The sequence below is a fragment of the Saccopteryx bilineata genome, chromosome 2, assembly GCF_036850765.1.
Source record: "Saccopteryx bilineata isolate mSacBil1 chromosome 2, mSacBil1_pri_phased_curated, whole genome shotgun sequence".
Lineage (NCBI taxonomy): Eukaryota > Metazoa > Chordata > Mammalia > Chiroptera > Emballonuridae > Saccopteryx > Saccopteryx bilineata.
Genome location: NC_089491.1, coordinates 22449986 through 22476446, shown reverse-complemented (window position 1 = coordinate 22476446; position 26461 = coordinate 22449986). Strand labels below are relative to the sequence as shown.

General features: G+C 44.6%; 1 protein-coding gene across 1 annotated transcript in view; it reads left to right on the top strand.

The window, feature by feature from the left end:
• The window catches only part of SNX30 (sorting nexin family member 30), a 112820-nt gene that overhangs the window by 34977 nt on the left and 51382 nt on the right, over positions 1-26461 (top strand). The window contains exons 2-3 of the mRNA XM_066256491.1: positions 8864-9055; positions 23446-23556. Of these exons, the coding sequence (XP_066112588.1) occupies positions 8864-9055; positions 23446-23556 (303 nt within the window). The remainder of the gene's footprint in view (positions 1-8863; positions 9056-23445; positions 23557-26461) is intronic.

The window sequence follows — 26461 nt, the reverse complement described above, 5'->3', positions numbered from 1 at the left end:
GAAACTGGGAGGGTTTTCCTTTCATTTGGTGCAGATTTCACATTTCTGTCGTCTTTTGTTGCTTTCCTGTGACTGGTCAAAAATACACCATAACTTTACGGACACACTGTATTTCATACCCATTCAGATTTATCATTTAAAAGTGTTCTGAATCATTTTCTCAATATTATGTGTACTGAAATTTTAGATTAATTTTGGGGAAAACTGACTTCTTGCCAGGGAAGTGATGTGGTAGAATCTCATCGCTTGCATCAGCTAGAGTCTCCAGAATGATTTGAACAATGGCGTGACATTCGGTATCAGAGTCTTGTTTCTGGATTTAATAGACATGTCTCCAGTGCTTTACATACCATTTGCTGTTACTTTATTGATGATGTTTACACTTATGTCTAATTTCCTTTTCTGTCCTAATATTTTGATATCAAATATAGGTAATCCTCATAAAATGATTTGAAATATTTCTCCATTTAAAAAAAATGTGCTTTAAGAGTGTTTGAAGACAATAGGACTTGCTCCGTGAGGTTCATTCGAGCTGAATTGTAAAACGTTCAGGGCGTAGCTTACCTGTCAGTAAAAGTTCTCTGACGACAGCTATTTACATGGTTATTTACTTGTTTAGGTTTCTTATATCAACTTAATTCCACTTTGGCCATATATTTCCCTATAAAGACATCTACTCATACAGACTTCCTACTTTATTGGCATAGTTATTCATAGCACATTTTTATAATTTATTATTATACATAGATATAAGACTTAAGTTACTGCTTGCCCGCCTCTACCCACTTTCCATATTGATTAGACTTCCTAAGTTTTTGTTTCTCTAATTCATCTTTTTTTTTTTTTCTGAAGCTGGAAACGGGGAGGCAGTCAGACAGACTCCCGCATGTGCCTGACCGGGATCCACCTGGCATGCCCACCAGGGGGCGATGCTCTCTGCCCATCCGGGGCATCGCTCTGTCACGACCAGAGCCACTCTAGTGCCTGGGGCAGAGGCCAAGGAGCCATCCCCAGCGCCCGGGCCATATTTTGCTCCACTGGAGCCTCGGCTGCGAGAGGGGAAGAGAGAGACAGAGAGAAAGAGGGGGAGGGGTGGAGAAGCAGATGGGCGCTTCTCCTGTGTGCCCTGGCCGGGAATCGAACCCGGGACTTCTGTACGCCAGGCCAACGCTCTACCACTGAGCCAACTGGCCAGGGCCGCTCTAATTCATCTTTTAGAAGAATAACATTTTGTTTTTGTTTATAGCTTTTACTCTTTTCTGTTCTATTTTTTTTAATTAATTGATTTTTTTTTTTTGAGAGAGAGAGGGAAGCATTCATTTGTTGTTTCACTTAGTTGTGCATTCATTGGTTGCTTCCCGTATGGGCCCCGCCCAGGGATTGGACCGACAACCTTGGTGGTTTGGGTTGACACTCCAACCGACTGAGCTAACTGACCAGGGCCCTCTATCTGCTTTTTTTTCCCTCTGTTTTTAATTTGTGCTTTAATGTCTTTTTTATTCTCTCACTTTAATTTTTAAATTCTCTTCCATTTATTTCAAATGAAAGCACAACAGAGATGCAGCCTAGAGCAGTGTTTTTCAACCACTGGCTCTCTGGTCTGTAATCACTGGGTCTATAACCGTCATACAACATCAGGGTGGTTAACTCTTTTGTGGACTGGCAAGAAATTTCGGGCAGACTGGTCCCGGTCTGTGGACTGGTGGTTGAAAACCACTGGCCCAGAGTATTCTGTTTCATGGGATAAATATGTCTCAGATGAATATATTTGCTCTTGAGGACTGTGCTTCTTTCTTCATATTTTGATTTCTGGGTGTCTGGATGATGAGCTAATGCAGCTGGTTACATTTTCCGGGTTACCTGTATCTGATGAGGTACTAATGTAGGCCTGCTATTTGCCTCCCATCAGAACAAGTGAATTATTGGATCCCTTCTGTTCTACCTGATGTTAGAGTTGTCTTTTGGGACCTTAGGTTGAGTTGAGTGATCAGTTGACAGATCAGTAGAGTGATCTGTTGATGGGGGAAGGAGTCAGGAGAAAGCAAGCCAGGGCCCTGCACTGTGGGTCAGGGAGACTTGACTGATTCCCCTCTTGTCTGAATCTGGTGGAGCCTGGCTTCCTTATTTTAGTTGCTCTCCCATCTGGACAGAGCCCCTGACTTCATAATTTGCAGTCTCACCTACTTGGTGCATGGTGGACCTGCCCAGGTCAGCCCACCCAGTTGCCTTGTTGGGATCTTTCTGTTGCATCTCTATATGATCCTGGTGAGATGAAGCCATGTGGGTAGGGTGCCCTCTGCTGGTGGCCCTCACATGGTGTCACCACCTGTGCTTGACAGCCCCTTGTTGACACAGCGAGACACCCTGGTAGTCTTGCTGTGCCCTGTAGTCCGCCCTTCCACTCTGCACTGCTCCCTAGACAATTGCACTTTCTAATTAGAGTGGATGGGAGGAGTGCAGGATATTTTCTACTTCTTAGGTAACCTTGGTAACATGAGTAACCTCAGTTGTATGGGTTAAAGATACGTCATCTTTTCTCAGTTGTGTCCCAATTATAGCCAGTAGAAAACCTATGAGAGTCGTGGGTGCCACCCTGTCCTAGTGTGTAATCTGGCACAATTCCAGGCACAGTTGATTTTTTTCTTTTTTTCCCCACTGGTCTTTCCCTCCCATTCTCTAGGTTGTTAAGTTAGGGCCCGGAGGATGGAAAGGGGAGAAAGCAAAGGCTTGTGCTGAGTTCACTGAGTGTATCTAGCAGTCTAGATTTGTAATTTTTTTTTTTTTTCTGAAGCTGGAAACAGGGAGAGACAGTCAGACAGACTCCTGCATGCGCCCAACCGGGATCCACCCGGCACGCCCACCATGGGGCGACGCTCTGCCCACTGGGGGGCGATGCTCTGCCCATCCTGGGCGTCGCCATGTTGCGACCAGAGCCACTCTAGCGCCTGAGGCAGAGGCCACAGAGCCATCCCCAGCGCCCGGGCCATCTTTGCTCCAATGGAGCCTTGGCTGTGGGAGGGGAAGAGAGAGACAGAGAGGAAAGCGCAGCGGAGGGGTGGAGAAGCAAATGGGCGCTTCTCCTGTGTGCCCTGGCCGGGAATCAAACCCGGGTCCTCCGCACGCTAGGCCGACGCTCTACTGCTGAGCCAACCGGCCAGGGCCTCTAGATTTGTAATTTAAAATGAGTGTGTAACATTCTTATTGGTAACACAATCATTTCCTGGTTGTTGAGCCTTGGGGTTTTTCAAGAGTTCATGCTGTGTTCTTTGCTGTTAGGAACATCTTTGAACAGAACATTTTTGGGATTTTTCCTTTGAATTTATTCTCCAAAGTGGGCTTAAATATAACTTCCTGACAAAGTCAGCAATCAAGAATGTTCTGTTCAGTTTGTATGGGACACATTCATTCTTCAAGCATCTCCCATGTGCTGGTGGCAGGGTAGGGTGTGGGGTGTGTGTGTGTGGGGAGAAAGCCGAGTCAGGTACAGTGGTGGGTGGGGGAGAAAGCCTAGTCAGGTACAGTGGTGGGTGGGAGGCGGGGGTGGGGGTGAGGAGAAAGCCAAGTCAGGTACTGTGGTGGGTGGGAGGCGGGGGTGGGGAGAAAGCCAAGTCAGGTACAGTGGTGGGTGGGAGGTGGGGGTGGGGAGAAAGCCAAGTCAGGTACAGTGGTGGGTGGGAGGCGGGGGTGGGGAGAAAGCCAAGTCAGGTACAGTGGTGGGTGGGAGGCGGGGGTGGGGAGAAAGCCAAGTCAGGTACAGTGGTGGGTGGGAGGCGGGGGTGGGGAGAAAGCCAAGTCAGGTACAGTGGTGGGTGGGAGGCGGGGGTGGGGAGAAAGCCAAGTCAGGTACAGTGGTGGGTGGGAGGCAGGGGTGGGGGTGAGGAGAAAGCCAAGTCAGGTACAGTGGTGGGTGGGAGGCGGGGGTGGGGAGAAAGCCAAGTCAGGTACAGTGGTGGGTGGGAGGCAGGGGTGGGGGTGAGGAGAAAGCCAAGTCAGGTACAGTGGTGGGTGGGAGGTGGGGGTGGGGGTGAGGAGAAAGCCAAGTCAGGTACAGTGGTGGGTGGGAGGCGGGGGTGGGGAGAAAGCCAAGTCAGGTAGGTCTGCACACCCAGGGAGCCCCCATTCTCCCCTCAACTGTGGGGATGCCTTCAGAGCTTTGTCAAGCTCTTCTGAATTTTCTTCCTTGAGATGGGAACTTTTAATATCTACTCTCTTAACAGCTTTCAAATATGCAATGCAGTATTATTAACTACATTTAATAATGATTAATCTTTTTCAAAGAGCCTTCTGGCTATAGTTGGAGGACTAACTATAAGGTAGCAAAAATAAAACAGGAGGCTTTTGTGTTGAGCCACAGGGACCTCTCACTTCTCAAATTCTGGACTTCACGTGGGTCATCGAGGTGCTGCTATCCTACAATACCTGCTCCAGGCATGGTCTCAGCTGAGGACTCTGAGAGCAGGGGCGCCTGGGTCATTCCGTCCACCTAACCCTCGGCCCTTTCCTTCTAAGATTCTCATATTTTCTCTCCACGTGAGGTCCATATCTTTTTTTTTTCTTGTGGGAAAGACAGAGATACAGAGAGAGGGACAGATAGGGACAGACAGACAGGAAGGGAGAGAGATGAGAAACATCAATTCTTTGTTGCGGTTCCTTAGTTGTTCATTGATTGCTTTCTCATATGTGCCTTGACCCGGGGGCTACAGCAGACCGAGTGACCCCTTGTTCGAACAAGCGACCTTGGGCTCAAGCTGGTGAGCCTTGCTTAAACCAGATGAGCTCGCACTCAAGCTGGCGACCTTGGGGTCTCAAACCTGGGTCCTCCGCATCCCATTCCGATGCTCTATCCACTGTGCCACCGCCTGGTCAGGCGAGGTCCATATCTTGAGGGAAGTCATTTAGGGAATAACTTGTATTAAGACCCTTATGACCTGAAGGAAAATGTAAGCTTTCCCCGACTAGAAGCTTTTAAAACAGAAGCTTCATGTTTACCCAAAAGGATTTACTGTATAGCCAGAGAGTGGAGAGGAGGGATAGTGTTGGGTTGGAAAAAGCCACGCAAAGGGGATTCAGTGTGAAAATAACCTTGAACTAGGAACCGGAAACCTGGCTCAGCTCTCAGCATAGCAATGACTAGTGTCGATACATTTGAGCATGTTCCTCAGCCTTTGGGAATCTACTTCCTCATCAGTGGAGCCCATCTCTGTCCTGCTGACCTCCAAGGCTGATATGAGGCACAATGAAATACGAACATGGAAGCACTGTGTTCACAGGTGCCGTGGACATCGGAGCTGGTAGCATCGCTTTTTAGGAAACTACAGATCGCTGTAGCTCGTTGGCTGTTTGTGTATGCTTAAATCATTTTCTGTGACACACCAGTAGCAAGAGCGTGAGTGCTTTCCCTGGTCACTTAAGTGCTAAGAGGAAAGAGCATGCATGCAGTATGTGACAAGATTCAGTTGACTGACTCTCCCCTGTGTCACCCCAGTAACTGATTTGAGGAATAGCTGATGTCCCACTGCCTGGCCAAGACATTTCAGAGTTTGTGTGGGCTGTTCCTGGAAGGTATTGGCTGATGTCCCCATAGCAGGGGCTAGGGAGGTTGGCCGGCAGTCACAGGAGATCTGCAAACAGGCACACACACACAGGTAAACAAGACACAGCTAGAGTTGTTGGGGACTCACAATACTTAAGGATGCTATATGTATAAATTAATGATTAAAACTGTGACAGTTGCTTTCAGTGGAAGTGTCTTCAAAGTGTTGAGAAGGGAGTGACTAATTCTGCCAAGGAGTGGATCAAGGAAGGCTGCCAAGAGGAAGGGGCATTTAAGCAGGTTTCTGAGAGAGACTTAGAGACCTGTACATAACAAAGAGGAGGGGGCTTTGCAAGCAAAGGTCAGGGGTGCGAACAGCATGGAGGTCTCCAGGAACTGGTGCCATGAGAACCGAGGCTCCTCAGATGGGCCCGGGCCAGGTGGTGGGAAGCTGGTCTGGAAGCTGCTCTTGGCTTATCTAAGGACTTTGAATTCATTCTCGTTTTCTGTGCCGTGTTTAGCTATGGATAGGCCATTCTGGGGCCCGGAATGCTAGTGTTGATGACTGTAAGGGTCACACAAACACCCTTGCAGTGCCATGCATGGTGCCTGTTTAAATATTTACTGATATGATGGTGATCCCAGAGCTTCAGAGAAGATGTTGCTCTCAGGTCCCAGATGCTAGGGTGAGGACGCTGCCCGCTCTGCGGTGTCAGATGCTGAGGAGGCAGTCAGAGTCAGCTGGTCCCTGCTGCAGCCAGGGTCACGGTCAGGTCCACACACCAAGCAGCTGCTCAGGGGTTCACCTTCTCTGCTGAGGAGGAGTGGAGGTGGGGTCCATTCTCGTAAGTACCTTCTGTGAAAATGGGACCCTAGCAACAAAAATATTTTCGATGTTGCATAATTAAGAGTGTGATTAAATGATCTGAGTTGGTGACATTGCTGTTGACCCCAGGCCTTGCTTCCCTCTCCCTGTCCCAGCTCTCTTCCCAGATGTCCTGTGGTTAGCCGGAGCTCACGGATATGAGCGCCAGGTTGACCTCTGATTTCCTGTATGTGCTGTAGTGTGGGGGCTCAGTTCGATCCAGCCTGCACACAGGAACAGAGCGTCCAGGGGCAGGAGCCCTTTACCCCCATCCTGGGAGCCGCTGACCTGCCGGTCAGGCTGTTGTCTGCATTCCAAAGTGACATTCAAAGGTTTTCACTTCTACACAGGCTTTGTTCTGTTAGCAAGCCTTAAAACCCCAAGACGGTAACTTTGAGATTACACCTTTTTTGATATAAGGGATGTAATTTATTCAAATGGTTTCCTACTTAGGCCTAAAGAAAAAGGAGTCCATAATTTAAAAGAATCTTTCCTTCTGTTTTCCCTGGAATTTGCTCATCGCCCTCCCACAACCCCCATCACACCCCCAGTTGTTTTTTTTTTTTTTGTGGAAAATTGTAAACATACACTAAAAAGGAGAGAATTGTGTAAATGAACCCGCAGTTACCAGCTTCAACAACGATCAACTTTGGGGCCTCTTCTATCATCTGTCTCCCCACCTAACCATCCTTAATTATGGAGCAAATACCATCAGACAGCTTATCATTTCACCTATGAATATTTTAGTATATATTTCTAAAAGATGAAGACTATGCTAACAGAAAGTTATCACACCTAATCTCTTAATATCAGCAACAAACTGATCAGTGGTTAAGTTTTCTTGAATGTCTCAAAGTCTTTTAACATTTTATTTGAATCAGGTCGCATTGCAGTTGTTCCTGGGTCTCTCACGGTTCTTTACATCTCTAGGTGCTCCCATCTCTATCTCTTTTTTTCACTTGAAGTTTACTTACTGAAGAAACTGGGTCTTTAGATTCATATAGTGTAGATTTTGCTGTCTATTCCTCATAGTATTGTTTGCTATCTGCCTCACTCCTCTTTATTGCCTGTAAATTGGTGTTGTGTAGAGATTTATTCAGGACTCAGATTCAGTTTTTTGGCAAGCATACTTCATCGGTGATTTTATGAATGAACTTTTTTTCAGGAGGCACATAATGTTTAATTTTCTCTTTGTGTTGATTGGCTTTTAAAATGTGTTAAATACCTTAGAGAGTTCAGGTCCCTTAATGTTTACTTGGGCCCAGATGGTGGTCTTGAGATGGTTGGAAGGCATATGTGGCTTGATCACTGAGTTCTTTCTCTGCTGAGGATCTGATGATTGACGGCTGTTATGTTCTCTGTCCTTGAATTACTTCTGTTGCTTCCTCCAGTCCTTGCTGGGAGATGAATCAGTGTAAATTTGGTGTACATCCCTGCCATGGTTTCTTTCTCTTGGTCATAAAGGACCTATTCATTGCCAGGCTCATGATGGTGCAGTGGATAGAGTGTTGACGCGGAACACTGAGGTCTCAGGTTCGAAACCCAAGGTCGCTGACTTGAGTGTGGGATCTCTCCTTGAATAAGGGGTCTTTGACATGATCCCAAGGTCTCCAGCTTGAGCCCAAGGTTGCTGGCTTGACCCAGAGGTCACTGGTCAGATCCCCAGTCAGGGCAGTTATGAGAAAAAAATTAAAAGGTCTTGTTTCACTAAGAAACCTTATGTGAGAATAGGCTCAGATTCTTTGAAAGTTGTTTTTGTATTTAGAAATGTTTCTTTTATTTATTTATTTATTTATTTATTTTTAAATAGCTGGAAACTGGGAGAGACAGACTCCCGCATGCGCCCGACCAGGATCCACCAGGCACGCCCAGCAGGGGGCGATGCTCTGCCCCTCCGGGGCGTCGCTCTGTCGCAACCAGAGCCACTGTAGCGCCTGGGGCAGAGGCCAAGGAGCCATCCCCAGCGCCCGGGCCATCTTTGCTCCAATGGAGCCTTGGCTGCGGGAGGGGAAGAGAGAGACAGAGAGGAAGGAGAGAGGGAGGGGTGGAGAAGCAGATGGGCGCTTCTTCTGTGTGCCCTGGCCGGGAATCAAACCCGGGACCTCTGCATGCCAGGCCGATGCTCTACCACTGAGCCAACTGGCCAGGGCTAGAAATGTTTCTTGGTTTGACTAAACCAGTGTTCGGCAAACTGCGGTCTGCGAGCCACATGGGGCTCTTGGGCCCCTTGAGTGTGGCTCTTCCACAAAATACCACGTGCAGGCACTACCTCGATAAGGAATGTACCTACCTATATAGTTTAAGTTTAAAAAATTTGGCTCTCAAAAAAAATTTCAATCGTACTGTTGATATTTGGCTCTGTTGACTAGTGAGTTTGCCAACCACTGGACTAAACTAGCTACTTTTGCTAATATTCTCTAGGTATATGTTTTCATTTAATTTAAATGATTCTTTTTTTCTTTCAGGATCTCATTTTGCCCAACGGTGGTACTCCAGCAGGCACCTCAAGTCCAGCTTCTTCCTCTTCCCTGCTCAACAGACTTCAGCTTGACGATGACATTGATGGTGAGACCAGAGATCTCTTTGTCACGGTTGATGATCCCAAGAAGCATGTCTGTACAATGGAGACGTATATCACGTATAGGATCACCACCAAAGTAGGTCCCTTTATTATATTATGCCCGTGTTGAATGGTCTTGGAGAGGGGTCCTACCCCCAGGGTCTTTGCCTTTTCTCTCTCTCTCTCCTTTTGTACAACTCTGTTCCCTTTTCTACGGCCAGGGGCCGCGGCCACCATCATGGCCATGCACATGCAGGCTCCCCTTAGATTCAGACAGATGATAGAGAAAAGCAGAGTCGAAAACTGGTGGGCCATACTTTTTATTCTAGCTTTGCAACCAGCCGGTGAGTAAACACAAACACAGAAGGCTCTAAAACCCACTCATTCAGTGCTCTCAAAGCTACTGACACATCTGGGTTTTTCTAGAATCAAAGGTCCCCACTAGCTCAGTCACCTCTAGTTCCCCATCTCCTTCTTTCTGCACAGACTGTGCACAGACTGGCTTCTCCTTCAGCACCCTGCCATCTTGGCTGCTCTCTGCTCTCACTCTGCTAAAACATGGCCTCTGGCCTGCTCCCCCTTCTTCACAAACTTTTTGGTGCAAAAACTCCTCCTCCAGCACACATTAGCATAACAAAGCCCTTTCCCAAGCAGGAAGGTAATTAGCAGTATCACCTGGCAGCACCATTCACATGAGCAGTGCCATTTTTAACAAAATGAGCGTAAAAATCACATTTTACAAATTTATTTTCCCAACACCCTTTATTAACACTTGTGAGTGTGGCTTTTGAGAGAGTGAATGCATTCAAATTATAAAGGATTATATGTAAGTATTTTTAAATCTTGAAGTAAAGGAGAAATTGTAACTACAGTCTTTCAAAATAAACTTTTAATCCTTATGTAATTGACTCTGGAACATGAGTTTGAACTGCATGGGTCCGCCTACATGTGGATTTTTCCATTAATACTGCATAGCATATGAATATTCTCTTATAATTTTTGTAATAACATTTTCTTTTCTCTAGCTTACCTTATTGTAAGAATACAGTACATAATATACATAACATATAAAATATGTTCTAATCGACTGTTCATGTTATTGGTCAACAGTAGGCTATTAGTAGTTAAGTGTTTGGGGGGTCATGAGTTACATGTGTAGGGGGTCAGCTTCCCTAACCCCTGTGATGTTCAGGGGTCAACTGTGCTGTCACTTATTTTCTGTCATGATACTGTTGAACATATTAATACTACATTCCACTTGAAATTTATGAATCATTGTATTAACGTAAATCTCTGTGATGAGACCGTGATTCTATAATATGGGATAAGTTGACTTGATGGTGGGGGGAGAAGGAAGGACAGAAGGATGGACACTGATATGTATTGGCTTTCTGCTCTGTGCCACTAAGATGTCATTGCCTGGTCCTTTTCACCCGGTTCACAGAGGACGATTTGTCATCCGCACGTGCACGCACACAGTCTTCCCGCCGCATTGCTGCCGAGTCCCTGCTCTTTCCCAGGCATTGGGCGAGGCGCTTAGATATGGATTATCTCCTCAGAGGTCTTAGGGTAATACATATACCGTATTCCCCATTTATAAGACGCACCTTAATTTTGAGGCCTGAAATTTGGAAAAAAAAAAGTATTACATAAAGTTATTGAACTCAAGTTTTATTCATCATAAAATTGATACAACTCCTCATCACTGTCAAAACTCCCATCCATTAGCTTGTCCTCATCTGTGTCTGATGATGAATCACTGTGTTCAACTGAGCACAAAAGCAAGCGTGAAAAAGCGGGAAATGCAAGTAAAAAAATCTACAACCACTGTATAAGATGCACTCAGTTTTCAGACCCCAAATTTTTTGAAAAATGATGAGTCTTATACATGGGGAAATACAATATTCCTATGAACTATTTCCAGTTACTGATTTTTCCCCCTAGGGTCAACTTAGTTTTTACCCTGCAGTCCGTGAAATGTAAAACCTGTTTTTCTTTTTCTTTTTTTTTTTTCATTTTTCTGAAGCTGGAAACAGGGAGAGACAGTCAGACAGACTCCCGCATGCGCCCGACCGGGATCCACCCGGCACGCCCACCAGGGGCGACGCTCTGCCCACCAGGGGGCGATGCTCTGCCCATCCTGGGCGTCGCCATGTTGCGACCAGAGCCACTCTAGCGCCTGAGGCAGAGGCCACAGAGCCATCCCCAGCGCCCGGGCCATCTTTGCTCCAATGGAGCCTCGGCTGCAGGAGGGGAGAAGAGAGACAGAGAGGAAAGCGCGGCGGAGGGGTGGAGAAGCAAATGGGCGCTTCTCCTGTGTGCCCTGGCCGGAATCGAACCCGGGTCCTCCGCACGCTAGGCCGACGCTCTACCGCTGAGCCAACCGGCCAGGGCCTAAAACCTGTTTTTCTTGAATTTGTGCTCTAAATAGCTCAGTGACAAGGTGACTACCTTGCTGGCACAGCGTGCTGCCTCCCTTGATGTTTCCCCACCCTACTCTGCCCTGCCGTTTACCTCCAAAAATGCTTATGTTTCAGGACTTCTGTCCCCTAATTCACAGGCTGAGGCACATGCTACAACTCATCACTCTTTCCCATGCTTCTTCTCTTTCCCTCCCTCCTTCCCTCCCTCCTTCCCTCTTTCCCTCCCTTCCCCTTCCCCTTCCTTTTCCCCTTCCTCCTTCCCCTTCTCCTTCCCCTTTCCCTTCCCCTTCCCCTTCCCTCCCTCCCTCCTTCCCTTCCTCCCTTCCCCTTCCCCTTCCCCTTCCTTCTTCCCCTTCCCCTTCCCCTTCCCCTTCCCCTTTCCCCTTCGTCTTCCTCCTTCCCCTTCTCCTTCCCCCTTCCCTTTCCCCCTTCCCTTTCCCCTCCCCTTCCCCTTCCCCTTCCCCTTCCCCTTCCCCTTCCCCTTCCCCTTCCCCTTCCCCTTCCCCTTCCCCTTCCCCTTCCCGTTCCCCTTCCCCTTCCCCTTCCCCTTTGTGTTCTTATTTATTTCTGTTATTTTTCTTGAGGCTGTTTGATTTCCTGTGTTTCAGATCTTGTTTTAGGATAACCTTTTCCATGTTTCAATCCCACATTAACACTTGGCTGCGTGTGATGTTAACACCTCCAGCTGAACTTGTTACAAAATTTTTACCTATTATTGATGCATTTGGAGCCTTCCTTCTGAATGTTGTGTTCAAGGGTATGAAGAGAAGTGTAGGGGTGAGAGAGACAGAGGGCACACAGGAACACAGGGTCCCAAACACTTGATCTTTTTTTTTTTTTTTTTGTATTTTTCCAAAGCCAGAAATGGGGAGGCAGTCAGACAGACTGCCGCATGTGCCTGATTGGGATCCACCTGGCATGCCCACCAGGGGGCGATGCTCTGCTCATCCGGGGTGTTGCTTTGTTGCGACCAGAGCCACTCTAGCGCCTGAGGCAGAGGCCACAGAGCCATCCTCAGTGCCCAGGCCAACTTTGCTCCAGTGGAGCCTTGGCTGCAGGAGAGGAAGATAGAGACAGAGAGGAAGGAGAGAGGGAGGGGTGGAGAAGCAGATGGCTGCTTCTCCTGTGTGCCCTGGCCGGGAATCAAACCCGGGATTCCTGCACGCCAGACCAACGCTCCACCACTGAGCCAACCAGCCAGGGCCCAAACACCTGATCTTGTCCCGGGACCCCCACTTTCTGCTGCGGTTCTCAAGCAAAGTTAATGGTCAGAGGACAAGATCGTACATATCCTTTTCTGATACTTTGAGCTTTGACTCCCAGTCCTAATTCAGGTTCTTGATGACCAAAGCTGGACAAAGTACGGAGTTGCTTTTGCCTGAGCTGAAATGTGCCTACAGCACACAGCCAAAGAAGGTGAAGCAAATCTAAGTCATTTCTTCTCCGGTGGTGGAGAGGCCTTTTCGAAAGGGCAGGTTGAACTGGCAGTTTTTGCTGCAGGCTTCTGTAAAGTAGCATCATCATAATAACTACTTATTGAGCACTTAGCATGTGCTATACTTGTTTGCAATAGAAAACCTTTAAATTTACATAAGTAATATGTGCTTACTGTAGAGAAATTGAAAAACACAAGTAAGCTAAAACATTGAAATAAAAGATCTATAAGCTCTAGCCAGAAATAATCACTTAAAACTTTATGAATGATTTATCTCTATTCACTTACAAAAATTAGCACTTTGCATGCTGTCAACTAACTTAGCATGTTACGAATATCTCTCCATGCTAGTAAATGCCAATGAGCATGCTTTCATGCTGTCATCTAAGACAGTAGTACTCGGTGGTGTGGACGCGCTGTCATTTTTGCTGGGGTTGTGTGATGAACAGTGAGGAAGGGGCATATTGTCAAGTCAGAGGTTGGAGTGATGGCTCATGGAATTGAGGCTGGTTAAGGAAGGAAGTAAAAACAGGAATGGAGAGAATATCAAGGATCTGTAGGTCCCAAGAGTCTGGAAAAGGGGATGTTGGGAAATGGCCATCTGAAATAGAGGTGGTGCTGGTTAGAGAGGGCTGTGTCCATTTCTGTGTGATGACAGTTCGTGGAGAGGCTGTGGGCAGGAGACATTTTTTTTTTCTTTGTCTTTTTTTTTTCTTTTTTTTTTTTTTAATAATTTTAGTTTTTTAATGGGGTGACATCAATAAATCAGGATACATATATTCAAAGATAACAAGTCCAGGTTATCTTGTCCTAACATTATGTTGCATACCCACCACCCAAAGTCAGATTGTCCTCTGTCACCTTCTATCTTGTTTTCTTTGTGCCCCTCCCCACCCCCTTTCCCTCTCCCTTTCCCCCCTCCCCCCTGTAACCACCACACTCTTATCAATGTCTCTTAGTTTCACTTTTATGTCCCACCTACGTATGGAATAATGCAGTTCCTGTTTTTTTCTGATTTACTTATTTTGCTTCGTATCATGTTATCAAGATCCCACCATTTTGCTGTAAATGTTCCGATGTCATCATTTCTTATGGCTGAGTAGTATTCCATAGTGTATATGTGCCACATCTTCTTTATCCAGTCATCTATTGATGGGCTTTTTGGTTGTTTCCATGTCCTGGCCACTGTGAACAATGCTGCAATAAACATGGGGCTGCATGTGTCTTTACGTATCAATGTTTCTGAGTTTTTGGGATATATACCCAGTAGAGGGATTGCTGGGTCATAAGGTAGTTCTATTTTCAGTTTTTTGAGGAACCACCATACTTTCTTCCATAATGGTTGTACTACTTTACATTCCCACCAACAGTGTATGAGGGTTCCTTTTTCTCCACAGCCTCTCCAACCTTTTCTATTACCTGTCTTGCTAATAATAGCTAATCGAACAGGTGTGAGGTGGTATCTCATTGCCGTTTTGATTTGCATTTCTCTAATAGCTAAAGAAGATGAGCATCTTTTCATATATCTGTTGGCCATTTGTATTTCTTCCTGGGAGAAGTGTCTATTCATATCCTCTTCCCATTTTTTTATTGGATTGTTTGTTTGTTTGTTGTTGAGTTTTATGAGTTCTTTGTATATTTTGAATATTAGGCCCTTATCTGAGCTGTTGTTTGAAAATATCATTTCCCATTTAGTTGGCTTTCTGTTTATTTTGTTATCAGTTTCTCTTGCTGAGCAAAAACTTCTTAGTCTGATGTAGTCCCATTCATTAATTTTTGCCTTCACTTCTCTTGCCTGTGGAGTCAAATTCATAAAATGCTCTTTAAAACCCAGGTCCATGAGTTGAGTACCTATGTCTTCTTCTATGTACTTAATTGTTTCAGGTCTTATGTTTAGATCTTTGATCCATTTTGAGTTAATTTTTGTACAGGGGGACAAACTGTAGTCCGGTTTCATTTTTTTGCATGTGGCTTTCCAGTTTTCCCAGCACCATTTATTGAAGAAGCTTTCTTTTCTCCATTGTGTGTTGTTGGCCCCTTTATCAAAAATTATTTGACTATATATATGTGGTTTTATTTCTGGACTTTCTATTCTGTTCCATTGGTCTGAGTGTCTATTTTTCTGCCAATACCATGCTGTTTTGATTATCGTGGCCCTATAATATAGTTTGAAGTCAGGTATTGTAATGCCCCCAGCTTCATTCTTTTTCTTTAGGATTGCTTTGGCTATTCGGGGTTTTTTATAGTTCCATATAAATCTGATGATTTTTTGCTCTATTTCTTTAAAAAACATCATTGGAAGTTTGATGGGAATTGCATTAAATTTGTATATTGCTTTGGGTAATATAGCCATCTTGATTATATTTATTCTTCCTAGCCAAGAACAAGGTATATTCTTCCATCTCATTATATCTTTTTCGATTTCCCTTAACAATGGTTTATAGTTTTCATTATATAAGTCCTTTACATTCTTTGTTATGTTTATTCCTAAGTATTTTATTTTTTTTGTTGCAATTGTGAAGGGGATTATTCTTTTGAGTTCGTTCTCAATTGTTTCATTGTTGGCATATAGAAAGGCTATTGACTTCTGTATGTTAATTTTGTATCTTGTGACCTTACTGTATTGGCTTATTGTTTCTAGAAGTCTTTTTGTGGATTCTTTGGGGTTTTTGATGTATAGGATCATATCATCTGCAAAAAGTGATACCTTTACTTCTTTTCCGATATGGATGCCTTTTATTTCTTTGTCTTGTCTGATTGCTCTGGCTAGAACCTCTAGTACCACATTAAATAAGAGTGGAGAGAGTGGACAACCCTGTCTTGTTCCTGATTTAAGGGGGAAAGCCTTCAGTTTAGTGCCATTTAATATGATGTTAGCTGATGGTTTATCATATATGGCCTTTATCATGTTGAGATATTTTGCAGGAGACATTTTGGGCTTAGTGATGGGTGCTGTGTGTGCGAACCTCCTGGCTCTTGAGTGGACCCTGATCATGGAAGGGCTTTGGAAAGGAAGCCCGAGTGTCAGGTGCTCTCAGAGATCCAGAGGAACAACAGCGCTGTCAGCAGATGGCGGCATGAGGAGGGAGGGAGATGGATGTATCCTGATGACATGGGCCTCAGAGGGTTTGCACAGGGCCAGGGAGGGGGTGGTATGGGGCAGTGTGGGGTGAGGGGGCGGTATGGGGCAGCGTGGGGTGAGGGGGCCGGCTGTCAGCAGCAACTCCCAGTCTGGGAAATGAGGTTTGCAAAACCAGATAAAACGAGCTGCTTCCCACTTGATGGGGCAGCAGGCGGCGCTGTTCTTGGGGGAGAGCCAGCCCTCAGAATCTGAATAGGTTGAGGAGCTGAAGGACTTCATTTCCTTTTTTAAAATCTTATTTTTATTAATTTTAATGCAGTGACATTGATAAATCAGGGTACATATGTTCAGAGAAAACATCTCCAGATTATTTTGACATTTGATTATGTTGCATACCCATCACCCAAAGTCAGATTGTCTTCCGTCACCTTCTATCTGGTTTTCTTTGTACCCCTCCCCTCCCCCAACCCCCTCTCTCCTTCCTCGCCCCTCCCCCTCAACCCCCCCCCCCCCCGTTACCATCACATTCTTGTCCATGTCTCTGAGTCTCATTTTTATGTCCCATCTATGTATGGATTCATATAGTTCTTAGTTTTTTCTGATTTACTTATTTCACATTTCTAATTATGAAATGGTTATTCCGGAGAACTCGGTGGAAATATCTGGGGAGAAGGAAATAAGCGACAGCTCTGGTCAGGAGACAAGAAGACAGAGGAGTGTGGGGGGAGAGGCCAGAAGCCTGATCAGTTATCCTGTTCGTAGGGCTGTGGGATTTTGAAGCAGAATGTGGTCAGCTGGCTAATACGGTATTTGATGAAGGAAGCGGTCCATTTTGGAGAGGACAGTCACTCTGCCTTCTTAAGATTCAGCCATGGCCAGGAGAAATGGCATTTCTCTTCTTCATCTTTTTTTAATGTTTGTTTTATTGATTTTAGAGAGAGGAAGTGAGAGAGCGAGAGAGAGACAGGAGTTTCAAATCTGTTCCTGTATGTACCTGACCGGGGATCGAACTGGCAACTTCTGTGTTGCAGGATGATGCTCTAACCCACAGACCTATCGGCCAGGGCAAGATGGCATTTCTGACAAAGACCAAATCACCCTGTGTTGTTTGTATATTTTGGATTGAGTGGAAGTTCTTTGGAATGGCTCCAAACCATAGCATTGGACACATTAACTCTGGGGAAGAAGAGTCCTTTCATGGTAGCGTGAGGCTCAGAGGACAGGGTACCCTCCTGGGTGATTGATTACTTCTCTTTATGCACATCGACAGACTTCCCTTCTTAATTCCCTTCTTTAGGGTTCAAGTTTCTTTTCTTTCACGGTGTTTCCTGCTCTGGTTCTGTGCTGGTCTTAAAAAGTGTTGAACTTGAGCCTGACCAGGCGGTGGCGCAGTGGATAGAGCGTCAGACTGGGACATGGAGGAACCAGGTTCGAGACCCTGAAATCGCCAGCTTGAGTGCGGGCTCATCTGGTTTGAGCAAAGCTCGCCAGCTTGGACCCAAGGTCGCTGGCTCGAGCAAGGGTTTACTCGGTCTGCTGAAGGCCCGCTGTCAAGGCACATATGAGAAAGCAATCAATGAACAACTAAGGTGTCACAATGAAAAACTGATGATTGATGCTTCTCATCTCTCTCCGTTCCTGTCTGACCCTATCTATCCCTCTCTCTGACTCTCCCTCCGTCTCTGTAAAAAAAAAAAAAAGTGTTGAACTTGAAAAAAAAAAACTGGCAGAGATGCTTAGCGATCACCCAGAAGATGTTCACATGGAACAAAGGTGAAAATTAGCATTCTTCATTGCACGCTTGTGTGCGGTTACACATTGATTCATCTGACTTTAGATGTGAACCTGTGGCCTTGTGATCTTTGTGGGGCCTTTTAGATTGTGGAACACAGTATGGAAATAAAACAGAACCGTGTAGTGGCTGTCTTTGACTAGGAGTTATGGTTGTATGCTTTTTTTCTTTTTTATGCTTTGTTTACCACAGATATTAGAAATAGAGATAAACATGACCTTATTTTCCTTTATTAGTCAGACCCTGAATCTCACAGAGGAAAACTTTACTATGAACTCCCAGCTGGAGTTTTATTGGCTTGCATGTTTTATGAGTACTGTCTTATACCAGACTGGGTTTCCATCCAGGAACACGGTAATGTCTGTGGCCCAGTTTCAGCCAGTGCACAGAATTGTTTGGTGAGTGTTTGCTAGCCTCGTTCCTGGCTTCACATTTCTCTGTGCCGGCTTTCTCTGTATCTTCCTCCTACTTCTAATTTATGTCATTTGATCGTATTTTACATATCACTGTATCTTTTCTAGAACAAATTGTGGTAAAAATAAGTAAAATAAATATTGGGTCAGAGAGTGTGAACATCCTTCTGTATTAGGGTGATTATTTTTTACCTTATTGCTTTCCAAAGCATCAAACAAGTTCCACTGCATGTTAAATCCCCGTTGTCTTCAAAGGAGCTGTTAAAAGATGAGCAATTGTGTGTGTGTGATTATAAAAGTGTTGTATGAGGGTAGTAGAAAACTTGGAAATAAGGATGACTATAAAGAGGAGAGTTGTCATTATCAGGTCTAGATTTTTCTTCTATTTATATCCAAATTTTAACACCAATGAAATCATAATTTATATACAATTAAGTTTGTATCCTGCTGTTTTCTCAAAACTATATACTGAAGCATTTCTGTCATTAAAAATGTGTTACAGAATGATTATGGGTAACCATGAAATAAATATGCTATAATTTCCTTGACCTTTATTTTGGACATTTAGGATGCTTTGATTTTTTTCGCCCTATTTTATTTTAAATAATCTGTAGCAAACATCATTATATGTATATCTCTGCCATTATACATATATTTCTGTTGAAAAGTTATCTAATGATTGTTTCCTAGAAGTAGAATAGCAGTAATTAAAGACATAAATATAAAAGCTGTAAATGAATGAGAAAATACAGGTGAATATTTTTAATAGTTTGCAATGGGGACCACCTTCTGGATGACACTAAAAGTAACCACCATAGCCTGACCAGGCAGTGGTGCAGTGGATAGATGCTGAGGACCCAGGTTTGAAACCCTAGGGTCACTGGCTTGAGTGGAGTGCAGACTCATCTGGCTGGAGCACGGGCTCAGCTTGAGTGCAGGGGTTGCTGGCTTGAGCATGGGATCATAGACATGACCCCATGATTGCTGGCTTGAGCCCAGAGGTTGCTTGCTGGCTTGAAGCCCAAGATCACAGGCTTGAGCCCAAAGTCACTGGCGTGAGCAAGGGGTCACGCCATATGTACGCTTTCTCATATGTACCTCGCTCTGCGGTAGCCCCACAGTCAAGGTACATATGAGAAAGCAATCAATGAACAACTAAGGTGCCTCAGTGAAGAATTGATGCTTCTTGTCTCCTTTCCTGTCTGTCCCTGTCTATCCCTCTCCCTCTCTACTAAAAAAAAAAAAAAAAAAAAAAAAAAAAAAGGTAGCCACCATAAGGGCAAATAATGAATGGATTTAAAAATTCTGTATCAGAAACACCATTCAAAAATTGTGATGGGGGAGAGGGTTGCGGGAAGCGTATAAAGAGGGACAAATATAGGGTGATGGAGGATGGTTTGATTTTGGGTGATGGGTATACAACACAATCGACTATCCAAATGATGTGGAGATGTTTACCCAGTATCTATGTACTCTTGTTGATCAGTGTCACTCTGTTAAATTTAATTTTCTAAATAGAAAAAATTGTGATAAAAATGGCTATAAAGAGCTTTTACAAGTGAAAAAGACTTGACTTATAATTTTTAAAAATACGTCTCATAAAAGAAGAAAAATTATAACCAACAAATATTTGAAAGGATGTTTAATCCTAATAGCCATTAAAGAAACAGAAGTATAACAGAGATAACATATTTTTTAGTTATAAGTCCATCAAAGTGTTGAGAATATGTGGTAAGAATATAAATTGGTATTTTTCTGGAAGCAATTTGTCAATTAAAAATATATACACTCTTTTATCCAGCAATTCTGTCTTAAAGAATTTAAGAGAATTATCAAACAGATGCCTAGTGACATATACTGTAGTATTGTTTATTGAATGAAACACTGGAAACAACTTCCATGGGGATTTGGTTTAATTATAATATATCTATTTGGTGGCATGCTGTATAGGTATTAAAAATTATTATATAGATCAGAATTGAAATAAAAATATGTCCAAGATGTGTTAAAGAGATATAGAAAATGAGTGAATGAATGAATATTGTAGAAAAAGTATACACTGTAATACTAATTATATTTTTCTTGATTTAGAGGGAGTATGGCCAATCTTTTCTTTTTTATTTCTTTATTTTTTCTGATGTTTTAAAATAAGTATGTTCAACCTGAATAAGAGGGGGAGAGCAGTTCCCCAAAAGTAAAATTGGTTACAGTAGAAATAAAACGTCTTTTATCATATTGCTTTTTGTAGTTACCAAATATTGACTTCAAAGTTAAAGTAGAGCCTGACCAGGCGGTGGCGCAGTGGATAGAGTGTTGGACTGGGATGCCGAGAACCCAGGTTCGAGACCCTGAGGTCGCCATCTTGAGCGCGGGCTCATCTGGTTTGAGCAAAAGCTCACCAGCTTGGACCCAAGGTCGCTGGCTTGAGCGAGGGGTTACTCAGTCTGCTGAAGGCCCACAGTCAAGGCACTTATGAAAAAGCAATCAGTGAACAACTAAGGTGTCGCAATGTGCAACGAAAAACTAATGATTGATGCTTCTCATCTCTCCGTTTCTGTGTGTCTGTCCCTGTCTATCCCTCTCTCTGACTCTCTGTCTCTGTAAAGAAAAAAAAAAAGTTAGAGTAGAAATGTTACATAAACTATAATTTATGAAGTGGATTTGCAAAAGCATAACGAAGAGAAGGGATCAGTTCATACCATGTAACATTAGGAAGGCGAAAAGCAGGGCCGCCATCAGTTCTGTTTACAATGACAGTGAATTGCATATATTTGTTGCGTTTCAAAATCTGCCTTTCATGGGTCCTTAATCATTGGCAAGTCCTCAGATGGCGCCTGAGGGCGGCTCTGTGGGGTCTCAAAGAAGATCCTTTTCAACACTGTTCTCACCGTTGAGGAAACTAAGGCTGCAGGAGCCTTATTGGTGTCTCAGGATCCAGTTAGGGGCAACTCAGTTAGGACTACTCAGGCACGGGGTGCTTCAGGCTACCTGCTGTCAATATTTCCATGATCCTTATGCCTGAAAATTCATCAGCAGTGATTTGTTCTTTGGATTTAAGTATTCTTTTTCCCCCTCCAACTCTACAGTGCTAGTTCCTTTGGGGAGTCTTCCAATAGGCTTCCAATAGTCTTCCAGTTCAGATCACAAAAACCTACGTTGAGAGAATTTCCCCACATCTTCCCACTCCTACCCCCCATCACAGGGGAAGCTTGTGTTTCATGGGCATAAGTTAGTGCATGGGACTCCTTAGGGGAAAAGATGCAGAAAGAGTTAGCTGGGGGTCAGGCAAGACTGAGTCCTTTAACCGTATGACTTTGCCCAGACTGTATGAGCACAGCTTTTGAGGAGGATAAAATCATAATTTTCAATGCCAAAGCCTTGAACAGCTTTTTCTTTGATGGATGACTCTTGTTTGTGTGTTTTAAAGATATTCTTTTTTTTTTTTTAAAGCTTTTTTATTTATTTATTTTTTTCCCAGAGACAGATTAAGAGTCAGAGAGAGGGATAGATAGGGACAGACAGACAGGAATGAAGAGAGATGAGAAGCATCAATCATCAGTTTTTCATTGTGGCACCTTAGTTGTTCATTGATTGCTTTCTCATATGTGCCTTGACGGGGGGGAGGGGGGGGGCTACAGCAGACCAAGTGACCCCTTGCTCAAGCCAGCGACCTTGTATCCAAGCTGGTGAGCTTTTGCTCAAACCAGATGAGCCCGTGCTCAAGCTGGCGACCTCGGGGTCTCGGACCTGGGTCCTCCGCATCCCAGTCTGACACTGTATCCACTGTGCTACTGCCCGGTCAGGCTTTAAAGATATTCTTGGTGTTGTGAGTTAAAGCTGACTTTTTAGCTTTAAAATGTAAATTTACAAAATGTAGCTGAACCATTTTAATTTCATACTTTAATTTCTGAGAAATGTGGCTGTCATAAAGTTGGTACCTCCATAGGGAAAAATTATTTATCTGAGATACAGATTTAGTTTGGGCAAATTAATGTGTAAACATCTTGTTATTCTGTTAATTTATTTAATTTTCTCTAACATTGGTTTTCTTATTTATTTATTTATTTATTTATTTTGTATTTTTCCAAAGCCAGAAACAGGGAGGCAGTCAGACAGACTCCCGCATGCGCCCGACCGGGATCCACCCAGCACGCCCACCAGGGGGTGATGCTCTGCCCATCTGGGGCGTCGCTTTGTTGTGACCAGAGCCACTCTAGTGCCTGAGGCAGAGGCCACAGAGCCTTCCTCAGCGCCCGGACCAATCTTGCTCCAATGGAGCCTCAGCTGTGGGAGGGGAAGAGAGAGACAGAGAGGAAGGGGGTGGGAGGGGTGAAGAAGCAGATGGGCGCTTCTCCTGTGTGCCCTGGCCGGGAATCGAACCTGGGACTCCTGCACGCCAGGCTGACGCTCTACCACTGAGCCAACCTGCCAGGGCCTAACATTGATTTTCATTATCAAAGTGCTGCAATCATAATTCAGAAAGCAAATTCAGGAAGGGGGACGACACAATGATATTTTGGTATTTTCTCTATAGATTTTTTTTTTAATCATCCACAATACAATACAATTTCAAGGTGATGGTTCTGGCCAGTGTATGGCAGATGAGGCAAAACCTTGTCTATTATCATCTAATCTGGCTCCTAAATGAGCAGGTGGTCTGTTGTTTCTACTTTTTGTTTGTTTGTTTTTCCCCTGCCTTTGGTAGAACTGGTCAGCTTATTCAGCAGGTGGAGGAGACAAAACTCCTTTGAACAGAATCCCAGTTTCGGATTCAGTAGCAATAACCGCAGTAGCATGATCATTCTGCTAAAAGAAATTTTCAAAGTTAAGCTTGGAGGAGATGAATCTAGCGCAGGCGTCCCCAAACTGCGGCCTGTCCGCGGGCCGCATGCAGCCCCCTGAGGCCATTTATCCGGCCCTGCCACACTTCCGGAAGGGGCACCTCTTTCATTGGTGGTCAGTGAGAGGAGCACTATATGTGGTGGCCCTCCAACGGTCTGAGGGACAGTGAACTGGCCCCCTGTGTAAAAAGTTTGGGGACCCTGATCTAGTGTCTGCAAACACAATTCTGAGGGATAGTTGAGTTCGATTTCCTGAGGGTAGAAATATACATATATTTTAAAAGTTGGCATTTTCATTCTAGATCCTTGAATTTTTCACTGGGCCTGTGGCCCAGCCCCGTCATTCTGTGTTGGTAATCCCAGCCCTTTGGCCGGTGTGTTTGATGGAAGGAAAGTGTATTCTTGCCCAGTCTAGTTATTCACAGAGCTTTTTTCCTCCCCTTCAGCCAAGATAGACTGCTATTCCTTATGCTTATTTTGTTCCGTTTTTCTTCTTTGCAGAGTACTCGGGTGGAGTTTGACCTGCCAGAATATTCTGTCCGTCGAAGATACCAGGATTTTGACTGGCTGAGGAACAAACTGGAAGAATCTCAGCCCACTCATCTCATTCCCGTAGGTACTACTTCATTATAGCTTGTTACGCCCTTTCCCTGCGGCCTCTTTCCTGAGGCTGTTCACTCAGCTCTCGCCCCTGAAATGGCAGGCAACTCTGCCTTACTTTGTAGACCAGATTCACCCGTCAGATGTTTATGGATCATGCATAATGTGTTTTGCTTTTTGGTTTCTGGTTTCTGATTTGCTTATGGTTTCTTGAGTGGGCCGGGTAGGTTTTCACTTCCATTATGATAATTTTTTGAAGTATGGAGAGTTCCAATTCTCATTTTCTGCCTCTTTAAACACTGTTTCCCCTTCCTACATTTTGTTATTGAGGTTTGGACAGCTGCCACCAGGTAAGGGTGAAGCCTCAGATTACAGTTGGCAGGGCTTCCTTTAGACGTGGGTAATTCAGGGAGCAGGAATCTAGCACACAATCCACTCAACCAGTTTTTCACTTAAAAAACAAACCCAAAAGCCACCTTACTTCTATTTATTTAAGCCGCATAATATTTATCTATTATATCTGCCCATTTCTAAACAGAACCAGAGCAAATAAAATGGAAAAGACTACCTAAAATCAACATACACATTGACTACTTTTATGACTATCCCCCCCCTACCCCCCCCCTTTTTTTGTATTTTTCTGAAGCTGGAAACGGGGAGGCAGTCAGACAGACTCCCGCATGCGCCTGACTGGGATCCACCCGGCATGCCCACCAGGGGGCGATGCTCTGCCCATCTATGGCGTTGCTCTGTTGCAGCCAGGGCCATTCTAGCGCCTGAGGCAGAGACCATAGAGCCATCCCCAGTGCCCGGGCCATCTTTGCTCCAATGGAGCCTTGGCTGCGGGAGGGGAAGAGAGAGAGACAGAGAGGAAAGAGAGGGGGAGGGGTGGAGAAGCAGATGGGCGCTTCTCCTGTGTGCCCTGGCTGGGAATTGAACTCGGGACTCCTGCACGCCAGGCCAACGCTCTACCACTGAGCCAACTGGCCAGCCCCCCCCCCCCTTTTTAGTAGAAACAATAACTATTTATATGCCAGATGTTTCTTGGGGCTTTGGTGGCTTTCGGGCAATTTGGGTCATACACCTCTTCAGCGGGCTTTATCTTTCAGTTATAACCTTGGCTGAACAACTTCTTAGCACTACCAGTGTTCCTGTTGCCCCTGCATCTTCTAACGCTTCTTGTTTACACGTGGGCGGAAGGTGCTGAACTGGGGACTCTCTAGTGGTTATCTTGGTTTTCAAGGCGAAAGCGGCCGTGTTGCTGGTGCTGTCATGGGAGTGATGGAACTTGGCTGGGACTCTGTTCTTTCTCAGGGCCCTCTCCTCTCCCCCCACCTCCATCATGCATCCCTCTGTTCTTCAAGCATCAAGTCTAGCTTTTCTGTCTTCTAATCACTTGAAAATGTGTCCGAAGAAGAAATTGTAGCTTTGAAATCATTGCAACTATTCCTTAAAATAGAATCTTTAAAAAAATATAAATCTTAATTTGGCAAAATTGGCAGCTAGTGAATTTTTTACACTAGACTTTTTATTTTAGAACAGTTTTAGAATTCCAGGATGATTGCAATGGTAGCAGTGAGTTCTCCACCTCACACTCAGTTTAGCTTAGTCACACTTTAGTGTGGCACGTGTGGCACAGTGAGTGAACTAGTAATGGTACGTTGTTACTGCCTCCTAGTCCTTTATCCCCGTTTCCTCTGTTTTTATCTACGGCCCTTTCTGTGTTCCAGGACCCCTTCCAGGGTACTGACTGCGTTACATTTAGTCATCCGTCTCCTTAAGACCCTTCATGGCTGTGACGGTGTCTCAGGCTTTCCTTGTTTTTGATGACTGTGAGAATTCTGAGGTGTGCTGATCAGGAATTTTGCAAAATGTCCCTTGGCTGAGATTTATCTGATGTTATCCTCATGATTTGAGTGGGGTAAAGCATTTTGGGGAGGAAAAGCACAGAGGTAAACTGCCATTTTCATTGCCTCTTGTCAAGGGTCCATTCTACCAACAATATTTGTGATGACTGATGTTACCTTGATCACTTGACTTGAGGTTGTGGTTGCCAGGTTTATCCACTTCTTTTCTCCCCCCTTCCCACACTGTACTCTTCGGAACCAAGTCCCTCTTTTATACGTAGCCCACCCTCTGTGCTGGGGTGTTGTGCTCCCCCTGCTGGCAGATGGTGTATTTCAGGCTTGGTGCTTAGCTATCAAAGGTCAGCTAGCAGCACCTGCTGGTGGAAAGCAGTAACGCTCGCTCATGGGCAGGCTCTGAAGCCAGAGCTGAAAGAAAAGGGTAGTCTCCAGAATGTTGGTCTCTGTAGGTGTTGTTTCCTATGGTCTGGGTAGAAGCAGTGAATTAGGAAGGTATGTGAGAAGCAAGTGGATGGAGACTTAAATTTCTTCATAAATTCTCAGTGCCTTTCTGGGCCAGAAAGAGATTTAATACAGGAGAGCATCTCTGACTTAAACCGGGAAGTAAACTAGAAGCAAAAACATTTTTTTCCCACTGAAATTCATTTGACAGCAACTTTGCCTGGAGGTGTCTGCCAATTATTAAGACTCACCTTTGTGTTAGTAGTCTTTTTAGAAGGCCAGATAAGATATGACATCAAATAAAAGCAGATGGTCGCTTCTCCTGAGTGCCCTGACCGGTAATCGAACCTGGGATGTCCATATACCAGGCCGACGCTCTATCCACTGAGCAATAGGCCAGGGCCAGGTCTTACACATTTTGAGTTTATTTTTGTTCAGTAAGTTTTTATTTATTTAACTAGTGAGGCCGAATATCTTTCTATGAGTTTTTTGACACTGGCGTTTTTTTTATGAATGCCTCTTAAGGGTACATATGTGTATGTACCCTTGGGAAGGTGAAGGGTTATAAGACAAGCAAGGGACTCCTACCCCTGGAGAGTTTATTGTCAGAT